A 17,269-nucleotide genomic window follows, 5' to 3' on the forward strand; every position below is an offset into this window, starting at 1 on the left:
CATTTGTTTTCCTGATTAAAACATGTGCTGTGTTGTTTTTAATACATCACTTCCAGTAATAAAAATAATCTTCTTGTGAAGAATTTAACTCTGAAGACAACATCACTCATAGGGTTGAATAAACTTTGAAATGTCACACTTCTGCTAAAAAAAAAGGCCTAAAACCAACACATTTAATGTGCTTCCATGTGGCAGACAAAGCAAGGTTTGAGTTTTTAAAACAAAATGTGAACATTAAGTTATTACAGATTGTGTCAAGAGAGCAAAGCATGAATTTAAATTGATGTGTTTAAAATAAAAAGCATTAATGTTGCTTTTCACCGCTTGTAAAGAGACAAACCTATAAACACATGCAATGAGAAACCTGAGATCTTGATGCTAAAGAAAGAAAATGATTTTTTTTTTCTTCTTGTTTTGCTGTTAGAACACAATGTAAACATAAGTACAGTCTAAACTGTATTAAATATGCCCACAAAGCCACCTTACAACTCCCATCTGTTGATTAAAACGCCATTATTAGAGCAGCATCATCTCCAGAAGGGGAGCCTTCCTCGTGTCTTCACTGTGCGTTTCAATCAGACGGATCATCAATGAACAACTTCAACAGAAAGGAGGAGGGACTAAACCATCGTCGGCTCAGCTGTATGGGTTGACACGTGCTGAAGTGAATTCTTCTCACTTCCTGAACCCTGACAGTCCAGTGCAAAGCCGTCTCCTCTGTGTCTCCACATGGCACCAGCATGTCCATCTGGGATCCTCGTCATGCTTCTGAAGCTCATTTATTTTGTCCCAAGTAGGAAGCGAGATACATTCTCATAAACTACGAAGGTGATGCAGCAGGCCGGGGTGACGCGGATCAGGTTGGGGATGATGCCTTTGTAGAAACCAGCGGCACCTTCGTTCCTGCAGAGAAAGTTTAAAAAAAACAAATCAGCCGTTAAATGTACCCACAGACGACGGCGATCAGATCGATATCATACCTCCACGTCCGTTTGATGACGTCCAGAACGCCGTTGTAACTATTGTGCTGGTCTTGCAGCCGAGCTCGCACCACCTGGTATGGGTATGTTGTTGCCACGGCGAATAACTTGGATAGCGCTGCCATTGCAATGTATTCCAAAGCGTTCTGTTTGCATTGACAGACAAACACAGGAAGTCAGAGGTGAGCAGAGCAGACTCACTTCTTATCGACAGTCAGCTCTCAGGTTATTTATGCAGCTTATTAATGACTCACCAGCTTCGCATCTGAGGGCACTTCCTTGTATTTGTTGTAATCTCTTTTGAGCTCTTCGTAGGCCATGAACTGGAGCGCTCCATGAGACGTACCAAACAGACCAGGAACGTAACCCTTTTGAAAGAGATACTGTTATAATTCATGTTTTCATACAACAGACAGACTGGATTATCTTTGATTCATTCATCCATTTTCCAAACTGCGTAGTCCATTTCAGGGCTGCGGGAAGCTGGACTCTATCCCAGTTATCACTGGGTGAGAGGCAGGACACACCCTGGACAGGTCGCCAGTCCATCACAGGGCCAACACAGAGAGACAAACAACCATTCACACTCACACACACTCCTAGAGTAACCAGTTAACATAACATGCATGACTGAACGGTGGGAGGTGGGAATCCATGCACACACACAGAGAACATGCAAACTACACACAGAAAGTCTACCGGTGCCTCCCCCCCCAGCCGAGGATCGAACAGGCCAGTGCTAACCATGACACCACCGTGCAGCCTATGGATTATATATTGGCAGAAAAAAAATGACTTTTTTTTTTTTTTTTGTTTTAGCAGAAAAAGCCTCACAGTTAAACTTTATCGGTGGCTTCCTGTTTGCTTTCAAGCACTTCATTACATTTTACTCAGGTATGTAGTGACAAGGATTCAGCAAAGAAAAGTACATTAAAAATCAAGCTCATTTTGTTCAAACAACTAATAATAAACTTCACTCTGAAGCGCTAACGAAGACAGGTGGCACCCTCTAGTGGTGACGGGTGATACTTAGCTTAAATGTATTCACTCAACAAAGTGATACGAGAGATCATTTTGTTTAAGAATGCAGCTGTGACTTGAATTGCTTATGCATTACCATATAAAATACTAATGATGTCATGCATTTTGCATTTTTATGCCAAAAACTGTTCCAATTCCTCACCCGGTACAGTCCTGCCACTCCCTCGTAGCGGTAGATCTTCACCAGAGCGTCTACCATTCCTTTGTACTGCTTGCTGGTTGGATCAGCATTGTACTGCAGAACCAAACGGGTCTTTGTGACCCAGATTGGGTTGGTTATGGTTAGTGTAAGGATACCTGGGGAGGAAAAGCAGAAAACTGTTACAATGACGCTGAAAATGTGCCACAGATGGCCTTCAAAGTAATTAAATGGATGCAAAATGTTCTCCTCTCACAAGACTCCTGGTGAAAATAGTGTCTGACAATGTGACATTTTAAAAGTTGAATTATTTTATCACAGATTCGAGTCCATCTATTGATGCCTTTTTCCGGTATTCCAGCAGGGTTTGTTACATAAACAGAAATAAAAGGACACAGAAGTGAAAGGAAAGCAGATGAAATGGCAGCTTTGTGACGCCGCTGAGCTTCAGTTTAAAACAACTTTTCAATCTGAACAAGACTTTGTACAAAAATTAGATCACAAACAGAAAAAGGATGAAAAACTGTTCATAGACACAGCAGGTAACAACAAAGCTCGCAACATGCAATGACTCATAAATACTTTACACAACTATGCCTCATAAAAACACAAGATCTCTTTAAGACCAGGTGTTAACAGCTGGCCGAGAAGCAAATCCCAAAATATGAAAACATTCAGAAACAGTTTTAAGACTGGGTTGTAAAGTTAAAAGTCTGATTAATTTAATGTTTCCTGAGATTAGAAATCCTACCATGAAACAGGATCCACTGATCAGTATGAGACAATATCACATGCTGATTTATATCAAACTAAATAACAATAATCTGTAAATTTTAGCACTTTTACTGCATCATATTCTGGCTTTAATCCTTTAAAGACGAATTCCGTAACTTTCTGACCTTAAAACTCTGTGTCCTGGACCTGTTCGATGACCCACACATCTACCATGTGCCTTTCTAGAGCCGCTGCTGCCCAGCTGCGTCCCGAGGCTGAGAAACCAACACTATACAACTTTAACATCCAGGACGTTTCACTAGCGGTAAAATAAGGAAGTGTCTGTTTTGAATGTGCGACATCGCCGACTCAGCAAAGAAACGGAAGAATATTAAACAAGAGTCATCCTAAAATCATCTTCTGCTGACTGGAGACAGCTGACAGGTCAGGTAGGATGCAAGATGGATGCTGAATTAGCCTTCGATAGGGGGTGTGTGTGACGGGAAAAAGGCAAAGGTTCTGTAGTGTGTCTTTAAAGTCCTGGTCTCTATTTGGTAGAGCTAAAATTGCAGCAATTTTGACGAATTTCTTTTAAAAAAATTGTGGAAATAAACCTGCCTGAGCATCTCTGCCAACTGCTCTGGATATGTAAACCCATTTCAATGTTTATCATTATTAACTTCTTCTTTTTAATATCTAAAACCATTCTGTTTATCCTTGTCCAAAACAAAAAAGAAAAACACAAAATCGTCTATCGTCTTTTTGTTAATGTGAAAGTTAAATGGTTTACATGTAAAACATTAAACAAATGCACTTCTATTTATCAACATTAAAGCAGCACATTGTGTAAACCTTACTCCTATTTATTTATTAATTAAAAATGACCAGGCAGTCCAGTCTGAACCAGTCGCATAAGTATCAACATGCAACACAAAAAGCTTCAAAATGACACATCACACTGAAACATGTTCCGTATCACATCAATATAAGACATGTTGAAGCAACAACAACATGTAAACATTTTAAGGTGGTTTTTTTTTTTTTTTTTTTCCAAGTACATTTTAATTCCTGCATCATCAATATTTCTCGTTTAGATTAAAGCTACTGGACTGCTGATCACTGAATGGATGCATCAGTGTAAACTGATGTATTCTTACACACCTGTTATATAATTCATAGTGTCTGACGTTCTTGTTCATATTAGATTAGGTGTTTCATCACTTTGGTCACATTAAAACTGAAGTGAGGAAAATGTATTAAAGCTTGGTAAAGTGTTTGCTTTCCTTATCCAAGACATACTAGTCCTCTGATAAAAAGGAAGGAAACGCCAGAGAGCCTGTAGCTACAACTATTTACATGTCAATTAATCATTAACAAAGATATCATAATCGTAATAAACTTCACTGACTTTTAAAAGGGATGACCTTGGCGGGTGCAGGCCACTCCATAACCTTGACTGGTCCTCTAATACTAAGTCAGCTGACCTTTAACCTTTGTAAACCTCAGATGTCTGGGTGCAAGTGAATGCAACATGTAAGTACTTCTTTACGTTGTTCTATAACATAAGCATGTAACTGATCCCAGTGCAGCATTTATACAGCATCATAAAATAATATTTGCCTGTACAAACTGTTTACATTTCATGTAAAAGTCATTAAACCAGCAGATTTGACAAGTGTTAAATGAAACAGAGAATAATGCTCAATAAACACTGACAATAAATGTAATAATGTCTCAAAGTAAGGTTTTCTTGTTATCAATTCAGGATCAGACTGATCATGCATCATACTCATATCAGTTCTTTAAGTACACAAAATTCAGGATACAGTAAACAAATGCTTTTACAAATTTTACTTTACTTTTTTAAAATTAATGAGCACTTTAGTTGTTTTACTTTTAACTACTAAAATCAATAACTATATAAATAAATTTTATTTATTCATAAATAAATAATTTGAATTTCCCGTTGGGAATAATAAATTAATAATAAATCGAAGTATTTTTCATTCATTTTCTTTCATTCATTCATTCAATTATCCAATACTTCCTCCTTCAAAGCCTCAGTTACACATGCTAGTGAAGCTGCCCCTATCAGAAACTTTGTAGATCCTGTGCTTTATATATCAGCACATGTATGGATTCAACTATTTTAATCTCATTTCCTTCTTTACTCACTCTAATTTTGCAGGAACAAGCTTAACTTTCAGCACATAACCTAACATTAGCCAGAGGAAGCAGATCTATGTGACCTTGTAAGCCTACAATGGAAGAGAAAACTGTAGTAATTTGTATCCGTTTCCTGTCAGTTTCCATCTGCTCAGAGCAGAATTATCCGGTTGGCATTGGCTGCATGCTGGTTATGAGCTGTGCTGTTCAAACAGGTGTAGGACTAACCTGCTTCAGCCGCTGACACCAGGTGTTCTGCTGCGCTCAGTTCAGTCTGACGACCTTCCTTCGTGTACCCTTTTATTGCATTGTAGCTGTAAAAAAAAAAAAAAGAACAAAAAAGACAGAATGGTTAATAATATGTGTCGTAGCAAACAGACAATTACAAATGTCACTATTGTTGCTAAAAACACCACCATGCAGGTGAAGTCCAAAAGGTTCATAGTGTACGTACAAGAAGAAGTAGAGACCCCAAGATGCACCAGCACCCCAAATATTGGGGGTCACTCCTTGGTAGAGACCTCTCAGCCCCTCTTGATGCCAGACACTCTTCATACAGTTAAATATGCCACTGTACTTAGGTCTTAATTCCAGTCCATCACTTACTGTATATATATAAAAAACAAAACAATGAAGTCAGGGGAGTCATAGACAACATTGAGGAATTCACCATAATGCTTTCTGACAATTCACATGAGTGCATATCAGAGTATAGTAGGGCTGTGACGATAAGCTTTTGTCTTGATTCGATTCTGATCTTTTGGGAGCCGATTCAATTTAAACTGCGATTCTCACAATTCTTCAATGTTGCTGATTTTTGTAGATTAAAAACAACATCATTCTGTTGCTATACCGTTGTACTCATATGTCTTCATGCCCTTATACTAAAGAAAAGGCTGAATTTACAACAGTCACTCAAATAACTGGAAACTTAAAAAAAAAGAACAATAACTAAAAATTTGCAAAAATATAATTTAGTAGTATAAGACACTGTTTTTTCATTTAATTGAGTTTAAGAAAGAAAAAACAAACAAACAAATTGGTCCTGGACAAATTAGAGCACTTTTCTGTTGAACAGTGGGACAAAATACCTGTCAACAGGTGCAGAAGTCTGACAGAGGAACAGAAAACACCTGACTGGAGCGGAAACATTAAAGGATTGTTCAACTAAATATTAGTTTATGACTGATGTCATATGTAATAAATTATCTTATTTGTTTGCTTTAAAACTATTTCTATTGAACCAGAATTAGAGAATAATGTAATGATTTTCATAATTTTTTTTTATTTATTAGTACTTTAGTCAATTTCAGCTTATTTTACAGGCAGCTGTTTTTTTTTCTCCCTTTCTTTAATGAAAGGGAATGAATAAATATGAGCACAACGGCAATGCCCAAGAAAACAAAAAGATCAATATAAACTATTTTTTAAAAATGACAAAAATTTTATAATGTATCGTTTTTATTTATTTGAAAAATAAAATCATTTTTTAACGGAAATAAAATCGATTTTAAAATTGTGAAGCAAAAAAAAAAAAAAAAAAAAAAAAAAATCCCGATTTTTCGACTTGATTTTCCCACCCCTAGAAAATAGCATTTAAATGTTACGTTTCTGCCTCGTAGGCCTCTTCATTTAAATTATTACTGATGGGATAAAAGTAATATGCAAAAAGAAAAGAAGTGCGATTTCAGATATTACCTGCAAACCTGATCTTAACGAGGTCCAGTGGATGAAGAACCAGTGTTGACACTACTCCCCCACTGAGTCCTGCGACCAGGTTTTCTACTTTCACGTGGCTGAAGACCTGCTGGACACGTCCAGATAACGACACCGGACTCCTGGACAGTCCTGTCTCCGGAACGCTACCGTGGTTTGGAGAGGAGCTCATGTTGACAACAGACAGATATATCTAGCTCCTAGCAGCTAGCTGTGGCTACAGGACAAGCACGCCGTTCAACAAGCCTAAAATCTGAACTAACTCTACAGAACTGGAGCAATTCTTTGACGCCGCTACTGGTGTTAAATATAGCGTACAGACCGTACAGTCCTCTCATTTTTAAAGCATGTCATTAAGTTAATAACATGAACTAAACCACGTTTTTTTACATGCAGCAATACTCCATTTGTTTCGTATCACTTTCCAAACGTCAAGCCGCAGCAAGGCACCACTGCGCGACCTTGTTGCTTTAAGTACGTTTTAATTTACTGTTGTTAAGTTGTACTTCCTGTTTGAACTTTCAACATAAAACCTTCTACTCAGCTGAGGGTGTATTTACAGTTGTGCTCATATTTATTCATACCCTTTCATTAAAGAAGGAAAAAACTGCTGCCTGTAAAATAAGCTGAAATTGACTGAAGTAATTAAAAAAAAATTAATGAAAATCATGACATTATTTTCCAATTCTGGCTCAATAGAAATATATATTTTTTAAAGCAAAGAAATAGGAAATAATTTATTACATATTACATCACTCATAAACTAATATTTAGTTGAACAATCCTTTAATGTTTCTGCTCCAGTCAGGTGTTTTCTGTTCCTCTCAGTCAGACTTCTGCACCTGTTGACAGGTATTTTGTCCCACTGTTCAACAGAAAAGTGCTCTAATTTGTCCAGGACCAATTTGTTTGTTTGTTTGTTTTTTCTTTCTTCAACTCAATTAAATGAAAAAACAGTGTTTTATATTACTAAATTATATTTTTGCAAATTTTTAGTTATTGTTCTTTTTTTTTAAGTTTCGAGTTATTTGAGTGACTGTTGTAAATTCAGCCTTGTCTTTAATGAAAGGGGATGAATACATATGAGCACAACGGTATTTTTCACTTTTAAGAGAAAATATAGCTCAATGTAGATTTGAAGGACGCTAATTGTGCAGATTTTTTTTTTATAAGCAGAAAAATCTTAGCGAAGAAAATACATAAAACCAATAAAATGTTTAAGGTTTAATTTCCGGGTTTTGTCGTTTTAAAATTGCCAACTTGACTGATGGTTTCCGGTGACGCAACTGGGAGGACCGGACATCCCACAATGCAACGCGGTCTCTGCGATATCTTCAACACATGGCCGTGTATTTCAGTACCTGCTAATAGTTTTTTTCCCCCTCTAAAATTAACCCTCCTTAAGTCTTGGTTCAGTTTTAACTAGCCAACAAATGAAAGTCAAAGTCCTTTCAAGAAACCCGGATGATTATGTTCGGGAGACTAAACATGACATCCAACGTGGTGAGTAGTTTATATCTCTGAGAGGCTACAATGTTTGCATGGTGTGTATTTTCTGAAAACATCAGCTGGTTTAAACAATAGTTAGTTTGATTTATCATTTTCATTCTTTATTTTCACATGCCACTTTGGACATGTACTGGTATCACAGCATGACTTATTAGTATCACCAACATTAGTAGCAAATGATCTTGTTATGTTCGGTTTTTTAGATTTATTTTATTTATTAAAATAAATGCAGTCCTCATACATTTATTGTTGTTGTTATTATTATTGCTGATCAGAGTGAAATGCCATAATATGGAGTCAAAAAGCTCAGGATTGAGTGCAGAAAGGGAATGTTAGTATGTCTGTATGCCAAATTTTCTTAGACGCAGTGTCATATTACAAAGGAGCAAACTTGACTTGTGTTTTGATTTTTAGTTCCCAGGAACTACGATCCCACCCTTCATCCATTTGAAGTCGGCAGAGAGTACACACGAGCTTTGAATGCCACAAAGTTAGAGAGAGTATTAGCCAAGCCTTTCCTGGCCTCCCTGGATGGTCATAGAGATGGGGTGAACTGCATGGCCAAGCACACCACCAGTCTCTCCACCCTGCTGTCTGGCTCTTGTGATGGCGAGGTTAGCAATCTGCTGACATTTTGAACCATAAAGTCATTTTAATGAAAATTCTGCACAATTTTTTTTTTTTTTTTTTTTTTTTTTTAAATTGACAGTATTTTCTTTCATTAAAAAAAACCCCCAAAACCTCTAGGTGAAAGTTTGGAACCTTACCAAACGCGAATGTGTCCGGACTCTCCAAGCACATGAAGGCTTTGTACGGGCAATGGTTGTCAGATACTGCGGAACGTCCTTTTTCACGGTAAATTTTGTTCTTCTACATATGTGAAAATTACTATTGTTATCATCAGCATGTTCTCTGAGTTTAATCTTGCTGCAAATAACAGGTAGGTGATGACAAAACAATCAAGCAGTGGAAAATGGAGGCACCAGGGTATGGAGAGGAAGAGGAGCCTCTTAACACAATCCTGGGGAAGGTAATGGACAGTTGTAGTAACACCGTACTGAGTCTGAGTGACTGTGTTTCTAAGTCAAAAAACATCTCTCTAGACTGTGTTTACAGGACTGGACCATCACAGAAAAGAAGGTGTGTTTGCAACATGTGGCCAGCAGGTGGACATCTGGGATGAGCAGAGAAGCACCCCAATACGCTCCTTTTCCTGGGGTGTAGACAGCTTCAGCTCTGTCCGCTTCAACCCCGTGGAGGTAAGACCCTGCACACTGTGTCACCAATAATTCAGCCCAGTAAGAATTACGGCAAGACTTATGTTATGCTATCAATATTGATTTATATATACAGTTATGCTCATATTTATTCATACCCTTTCATTAAAGAAAGAAAAAAACAGCTGCCTGTAAAACAAAATGAAATTATAATAATAAATAAAGTAATAATAAATAAAATGAAAATTGTTACATAATTATCCAATTCTGGTTCAATAGAAATATTTTTTAAGGCAAAGAAATAAGATAATTTATTACATATGACATCAGTCATAAAGTAATATTTAGTTGAACAATCCTTTAAGGTTTCTGCTCCAGTCAGGTGTTTTCTGTTCCTCTGTCAGACTTCTGCACCTGTTGACAGGTATTTTGTCCCACTGTTCAACAGAAAAGTGTTTGTTTTTTTGTTTTTTTTTCCTTTTTCAAAATCAATTAAATGAAAAAAAAAAACAGTTTCTTATATTACTAAATTATATTTTTGCAAATTTTTAGTCATTGTTCCTTTTTTTAAGTCTCCAGTTATTTGAGTGACTGTTGTAAATTCAGCCTTTTCTTTAATGAACAGGAATGAATACATATGAACACAACTGTAGCTGGTCATTTAGACTGATGTCAATCACACAGGGATACTTGTAGCCTAGTGGTTACCAGTTCACCGATGTCCCCCAGAAGTGGGATTCGGTCTGGAAAACCTGGTTTTAAGTCTCAGGTGTTTTCTGTTCCTCTCAGTCAGACTTCTGCACCTGTTGACAGGTATTTTGTCCCACTGTTCAAAAGAAAAGTGCTCTAATCTGTCCAGGACTAATTTTTTTTCCCTCTTTCTTCAACTCAATTAAATGAAAAAACAGTCTTATTTTACTAAATTATAATTTTTTACAAATTTGTAGTTATTATTCCTTTTTTTAAGTCTCCTGTTATTTGAGTGACTGTTGTAAATTTAGCCTTTTCTTTAATGAAAGGGGATGAATACATATGAGCACAACTGTACAGCACTTTGGTTACTCTGTGGTATGTTAAAGTGCTCTATAAATAAAGTTTTGATTGATTGATTATTTAAAGCGGACATCCTGATGAAAGCTTTCAACTTATCTGTTTGCCTTTCCGCAGACAGAGCTGCTTGGAAGCTGTGCTTCTGACAGAAGTATCGTTCTGTACGACATGAGAGAGTCTGCACCACTTAAAAAGGTAGATGTAGTTAGTCCTTTTTATGTCTCATTCTCCACAAAAACATGATGATAACTGACTTTCCATAATGGTTTGTCTTCAGGTTATTATGACAATGAGGACAAATACTTTATGCTGGAACCCCATGGAAGCCTTTTACTTTACATGTGCAAATGAGGACTACAAGTGAGTCAGAGAAATTTTATTCAGACTCATCAAAAGTGTATTTTATGTTTATTCTCATGCTTGTATAGTTAACCTACTATTAAAGATAATTTAATGTCCAGTCACTGGTTGATTTTGGAATAATAATTTAGATTAAAAAAAGAAGGTATCCAGAGAAAATGTGTTTTTCTTTTTGTCTCACCAGCCTGTACACATATGACATGAGGTACCTGGAAAAGCCCATCACAGTACACATGGACCACGTCTCTGCAGTGCTCGATGTCGACTATTCTCCCACCGGGGAGGAGTTTGTGTCTGCCAGCTTTGACAAAACCATTCGCATCTTTCCAAAAAGTGGTGGACACAGCAGGTCAGTGACACCAGCCAGAAATGATAGATAGAAAATGTATTTTAGTTCTTTGTTTGTGGAAAGTAATGATGGTGTACTTCTCAATAAACTGGTCTTAGCTTAACAGTACATCTTATTAATTACTCCCTAACCATATCAGACCAGTGTTGAGGAAGCATGGTCCTTTAGGACCACAGTTCTGCAGGTTTAAATGTTTCCCTCCTCCAACACAGATGGATCCAACATCAGATGTGTTGTGAATCAGACATGTTGAGCAGGGAAACATCTTGGAACTTGCAGGACAACGGACCAAAGTTTCCCACCACCGTGTTAGGCACACAGAATTTTTTTTGGTCTTGTAGTCTTTGGGATGTCTGACTCGTGTGTGTGTGTCATGTCATGTTTGTTGTTGCTTCACAGCAGAAATTTGATGTGAGCTCGTAAGCAGCAAGCAGGTTGTTTTGCATTGAAGCATCATCCACCTGCGTTTACGGTGCTGATTATTTGCTTTTTCTTTTCTCTGTAAATCCAGGGAAGTCTACCACACCAAACGCATGCAGCACGTCATCTGTGTGAAGTGGTCTGCGGACAACAAGTACATCCTGAGCGGTTCTGATGAAATGAACATCCGGCTGTGGAAAGCCAAAGCAGCAGAGAAACTGGGAGTGGTGAGTTCATCACTCCTGCTTTTGCACTTTCACACTGAAGTTAAATTCCTGCGCATTTCACATTTTTTTTCCCATTTAATTTTTTGTAATTCCTCATCATAATGTCTGAATACCAATTAACAACTGCATTTTCTTCAGCTGTCATATATATTGTATTTCCTTGTAGTTTATTACCTGCTTTATAGATTGTCTGCGTTTGTTGAACACAGCCTTGGCTGTACACCCCCCCCCCCCCCCCCCCCCCTCCCCTCAGTACTGTAACAGTGGGTGATTCTGCCAGGAGCTACAGCACTACTGTTGCCAAATGCTCTGATGGATGCTGACTTAGGGTAGAATCACTCTCAATAAATACAATGTACCAATTGGCACAGGCACCGTTGTAGCAAGGGAAGTCCTAAAGGTTCAACACACTTCTGCAGAGCTTTGACAAATAACCAAACAAGAGAAAAGCAAATCTCCATCAGATTTCCTCTGATCAGTTTGTACTGTTAGTGTGTGCAGTCATGGTGGCATTACGTGTCACTAAAGCTAATTTTCTGCTTTTTATAACCCTGCGATGTGTTCCTATAACATCAAATGCCAGTTATGGCCAAATCATAAAGAGCAGTGGCACGTTTGTGCCATCTTTCTCTCCTGATCGGATTCACTCTTCCTTATTGTCCTACTGCGGCCGCGGGGTGGAAGCGGCTTGCTTTTGGCACTCGGTTTCCTGTCACGGTGTAAGAAGAGATTTATTCGCAAGCTTTGCACTTAAAGAGATCAGACAAGGGGCTGCTCCTATCAGCAGTTTGAATTGGCCAATCACTTAAACGGAGGCCACTCTGAACATAATGAAGCATTAACAATCAAGCTGAACGGAGAGGGTCTTTAATTATCAAGAAATGCTGAATCAAAGTTTGGTCTGCGTCTGAAGGCATCACACTGGCCTGATGGGGACTTTTGTCAGCTGCTACACAAATCCACTTTTTTTGTTTTTTTTCCCCCAAAAAACTTTCCAAACCAGCAGTCTCCAGTTTAACTTGGACCCTTTTCTAATGTAGACCATTGCAGTCTTATCTAACTCTCATCCAAGTGTTAAATGCTGGAAATGATTAAAACTTTGTCCCGTTGAAGTTGAAAGAGTCAGATCATGTAATTTTTTGTTTCTTTTTAACCTGAGGGGCCTTCCTTACAGTGAACCTGGAAGTATCTAAGTTGCAACCATGAATAAGAGCCGATTGAGTTCTCTAAATCCCATAGAAAGCAGCTCCAGTACTTCCTCTATTATTTCCTTTAACATTAGATAAACTTGATAATCTTTTATGAAAGAAAAAGCTGTAATTCATGCGATCTCCAAACACTTTACAGCCACAACATTCAAAGTGTCTCCTTCTTATTTACAGCGCTTCTTGTAAATAAATTAGGACCAAATGCTGATTTGGAGTATATTGTTGATCGTCCTGGGACACCTTTTGGTTTTATTGCTTTTTCATTCTTTACATTTTTTGTCTCATATGTATGATATATCCTTTATGAAACATGGTGGAAAAAAATACAAGACTAAGTTCCTTTACTGGCAAATTATATGAGCGTCTGCGATTTTACTACTGCAGTTCTAAAAAGCTGCAAGCTTCATGTAATTAAATGATTTATTAGGAGTATCAAGCCTGATTCAGCTGATGTTACTGTGTGCTAATATACAGTTGTGCTCATATTTATTCATTAAAGAAGGGAAAAAACCAGCTGCCTGTAAAATAAGCAGAAATTAACTAAAGTAATAATAATTAAAAATTTTATGAAAATCATTACATTATTTTCTACTTCTGGTTCAATATTAATATTTATTTTAAAAAGCAAACAAATAAAATAATTTATTACATAACTCATAAAGTAATATTTAGTTGAACAATCCTTTAATGTTTCCGCTCCAGTCAGGTGTTTTCTGTTCCTCTCAATCAGACTTCTGCACCTGTTGACAGGTATTTTGTCCCACTGTTCAACAGAAAAGTCTCTAATTTGTCCAGGACCCATTTGTTGGTTTTTTTTTTTTCTTTCTTCAACTCAATTAGGTGAAAAAACAGCGTCTTATATTACTAAATTTTATATATATATATATATATATATATATATATTTTTTTTTTTTTTTTTTTTTTTTTTTTTTACAAATTTTTAGTTATTGTTTCTTTTTTAAGTCTCCAGTTATTTGAGTGACTGTTATAAATTCAGCCTTTTCTTTCATGAAAGGGGATGAATACATATGAACACAACTGTATATCCAACAATTGAACCTTTAAGGTCTCCTTTTTGGTAAGTTTGGTTCTGGCAAACTGAATTAAACCAGTAGCAGATGTCTTACTGCACCACCAAGGCCAAAAGAAAAGTGATTAAAACTGCTGATGAACCTCTGGTTATGATTTTCAATGTTTTCGACAGCTTTTGGCAGCTGCTGTCCCTGCAGTGGGCTCTGTGCAGTTTTCCTGACCCACTCTGGCTAATCAGTTAGCGGGAATGTCGTTAACCCACAGCAGCTCCATCATCTTCCTCTAGATGACTAAGTAGATTGTTCTTTTCAGTTTTACCAGCAGCCATTTTTCACACAGTCCGTTTGTGCTACTGTATTCATGGTAAATGGATCCTTCCTCCGCCGTTGCCTGTAAATGTGTTTTACTTTCCAACCATGCAGATGCCTCTGCATCTGCGATCGTCTTGATCAAACTCTAAATTGCTAAATCTAAGTCATGATTTTGTGCTGTCTCATATTTCAGATGTTGCGTTCAGGAGGCGGGGAATTAGTTTAGGATCAGCATTTAACAATTCTTCTCCTACAAATTGAGTCTGAGACAAATCATTGCTTTTAATTAGAATAAAAGCCTCCGAGGAGAGCAGCTCCAGCCAAGACCAGCCCGGCCAGCCGCGGCTTTTTATGATGGAGGCTGAATGGAGGGTTCGTTGTTGAGCTTGAGTCTTCGCTTTTAACAGGCATTGATTTCTTTTTGAATGAGCACGTTGTCAAACTGGACTTACTGCTTACTGTACGCTTCGACATTTAACGGCATACCAGAACTATGGAAACACACGCCTGATCTGTCTCACATGAAGACTGTTTGTGAAGATGATTTAGCAGAGCTTGTCTGGAGCCGCTGACTCCAGGCTCGCAGTTCTGGACCCTTTGGATGACCCCCGCTCTCACCATGGCAACCAGAAAATGCTGCAAAAATAATTATAACTTGACAAGCTTACAAGAGCAGCGAGTCATGGGAGAGGAGGATTTCAGCCGTACAGTCAGCAAGGGTCATCCTCCATTTGTAGCTGGGAGGAAGACGCTGTCTTCACCAGAAAAATTACACTGTTCATTCAAATGGCCTTTATTTACTGCTGTCCCAGAAAAGAGAAATATGTGCAGTCTCACTGAATAAGATGTGCTGGATGTGTCGCTTTTTGTCTGAGCAGTAGATTAGAGAAAGCTGCTCGTCAGGTGAGCAGTGGAAACGACTAAAAACCTCCAGAAGTAGCTGAAAAATGTCGTCTATATTAGATAATATAAGATAAACTTTATTTATATAGCGCTTTTCATAGACACAAGGTCACAAAACAATAAAACAACAATCATAACAATAAAAACATAGAAAACCTGCAACGTGTGGAAAAAAAACATGCGCATATCGTTTAAATGAATAGGAAAGATCCGTGTTTTCTGTTTCCCCCAACGTGACGCAGGTGTCTACCAGAGAGAAGGAGGCCATCAACTACAACGAGAAGCTGAAGGAGAAGTTTCAGCACCACCCGCAAATCAGGCGCATCGCTCGCCACCGACATCTTCCCAAGAACGTCCATCGGCAGAGCAAGGAGCTGCGGATCATGAAGGAGGCTCGCCGTCGCAAGTACGCGTTCAGTTTTCACCTACTTGTTCGTAAAGAGACACAAAGCCTTTGAGAAGGTGGTGATGGTCTGGATTGGTGCCAGGATAGATCTGGCCTGATGGAAAATCTAACAGATGGGACTCTCCGCTATGACGTGCCCCCGCCAGGCATTACATGCTCATGTCCAGCTTGTGTTGGATTGATCGTCCCAGTTTGCCTCACCGTCCGCTGCATCATGGCTCAGTCTGGGCTTTTTTTTTGTTTTGTTTTCTAAACAAGCAGAGTATGATCATGTGTCAGACGTGTGTTTAAGCCGATCTGTGTTTATGTATTATTTTCAGAGCGCGGTGCGACGTAGCTCTTACGTCAGCGGTCACGTTTCGGCCTTTCTCTCCTGAATATTCTCGCCTGCAGTTTGAGTTATTCATCATTCCTCCTCTTTCTGTTTTTCAGGGAGATAAACGTCCGCAAGCACAGCAAAGCAGGAACCGTGCCTGTGGTGTCTGAGAAGGAGAAGCATGTGGTTACCGTGGTGAAATAAAGCCAGCGGGGGGAGGAGATTAGAGGACCTAAAGACTGCCAATAAATGAGGAGATGAAAATTCGGATCTCACCACGAGAAGGACTGTTCAGACCACTCTCTGAGGATTGAAGAAAGGTTTATGGAGAAGAAATGCGATTGGCTAAATGGTGTTGGTATTTAAAATGTAGTCTGTAAATAAAGCATAGCTCAACCTACTGCCGCTTGGCTTCACTCTGCTAATTTTTCCCTTTTTAAGTTAAAAATTGGTCCATTCTTAAAAGGATATTCATTGCCTGGAAAGTTACTTGCATCATTCCTGCAACAAACAGCGCCTGAAGTTGTTTCATGGTCATTGCTGGAATAAATAAATATGTTTTTACAACAATGGAAGCTGAATAACAATCTTAATGTGTTGAAATAGCAAAGTTATGTGAAGAGCTTTTCTTTCTGAGTTCTGCATCTTTATATTCCCAGTTCAGTATGTCACTATGGTGGACACTCGCAGCCATGCTGTTGCATGTGAAGTCGTGCACAGCCCTCTGCAACAATGGAAAAAAAAAAAGAAAACGAGATGGAAGATCTGTACACACACTCATCGGACATTTTATCTGCTTTACCTGTTCGGTGATGACAAAACGCTCGCCAGCCAATCACAAGGCAGCGATTCGGTGTATCTTAAAGAAGAAGACTGAAGGACTGATGTGACAGAAGGACGGATCAAAACTTCCATGCTTGTCCATGCTGCAACTCTGCCCTTACAGGCCTCCCTAAAAAGTCCATCAGACAGCTGCAGTTAGTCCAGAACGCTGCTGCTCGAGTCCTCACTAAGACCATGAAGGTGGATCAAACAGGTCCAGTCCTCAGATATTCACACTTGCTTCCTGACTGTCAGAGAACTGACTTCAAAGTCCTGCTGTTAGTTTAGTTTATAAAGCTCTGAATGGTTTCAGACCTAAATCCATTCAGGATCTTCTGGTTCATTATGAACCAACCAGATCTCTCAGGTTATTGGGTCAAATC

General features: G+C 38.4%; 2 protein-coding genes across 2 annotated transcripts; one reads left to right on the plus strand and one right to left on the minus strand.

The window, feature by feature from the left end:
* Positions 1–172: 172 nt before the first annotated feature.
* On the minus strand, positions 173–7,180 carry LOC306755828 (solute carrier family 25 member 32-like). Its single transcript, XM_079240369.1, has 7 exons — positions 6,739–7,180; positions 5,495–5,645; positions 5,269–5,354; positions 2,164–2,318; positions 1,235–1,348; positions 981–1,126; positions 173–903 (listed from the first exon to the last, which is right to left on the minus strand). Exons 1-7 carry the CDS (start codon positions 6,926–6,928, stop codon positions 780–782), a joined length of 966 nt encoding a protein of 321 aa, XP_079096495.1. The 5' UTR covers positions 6,929–7,180; the 3' UTR covers positions 173–779.
* A 914-nt stretch (positions 7,181–8,094) lies between these two features.
* dcaf13 (ddb1 and cul4 associated factor 13) lies at positions 8,095–16,510 on the plus strand. The gene is made up of 11 exons (XM_079240061.1): positions 8,095–8,259; positions 8,680–8,879; positions 9,013–9,120; positions 9,206–9,295; positions 9,369–9,524; positions 10,650–10,727; positions 10,810–10,892; positions 11,077–11,241; positions 11,753–11,888; positions 15,585–15,748; positions 16,181–16,510. Exons 1-11 carry the CDS (start codon positions 8,190–8,192, stop codon positions 16,266–16,268), a joined length of 1,338 nt encoding a protein of 445 aa, XP_079096187.1. The 5' UTR covers positions 8,095–8,189; the 3' UTR covers positions 16,269–16,510.
* Positions 16,511–17,269: the final 759 nt, after the last annotated feature.

The sequence above is a fragment of the Telmatherina bonti genome (assembly GCF_933228915.1).
Source record: "Telmatherina bonti genome assembly, chromosome: 5".
Taxonomy (NCBI): Eukaryota; Metazoa; Chordata; class Actinopteri; order Atheriniformes; family Telmatherinidae; genus Telmatherina; species Telmatherina bonti.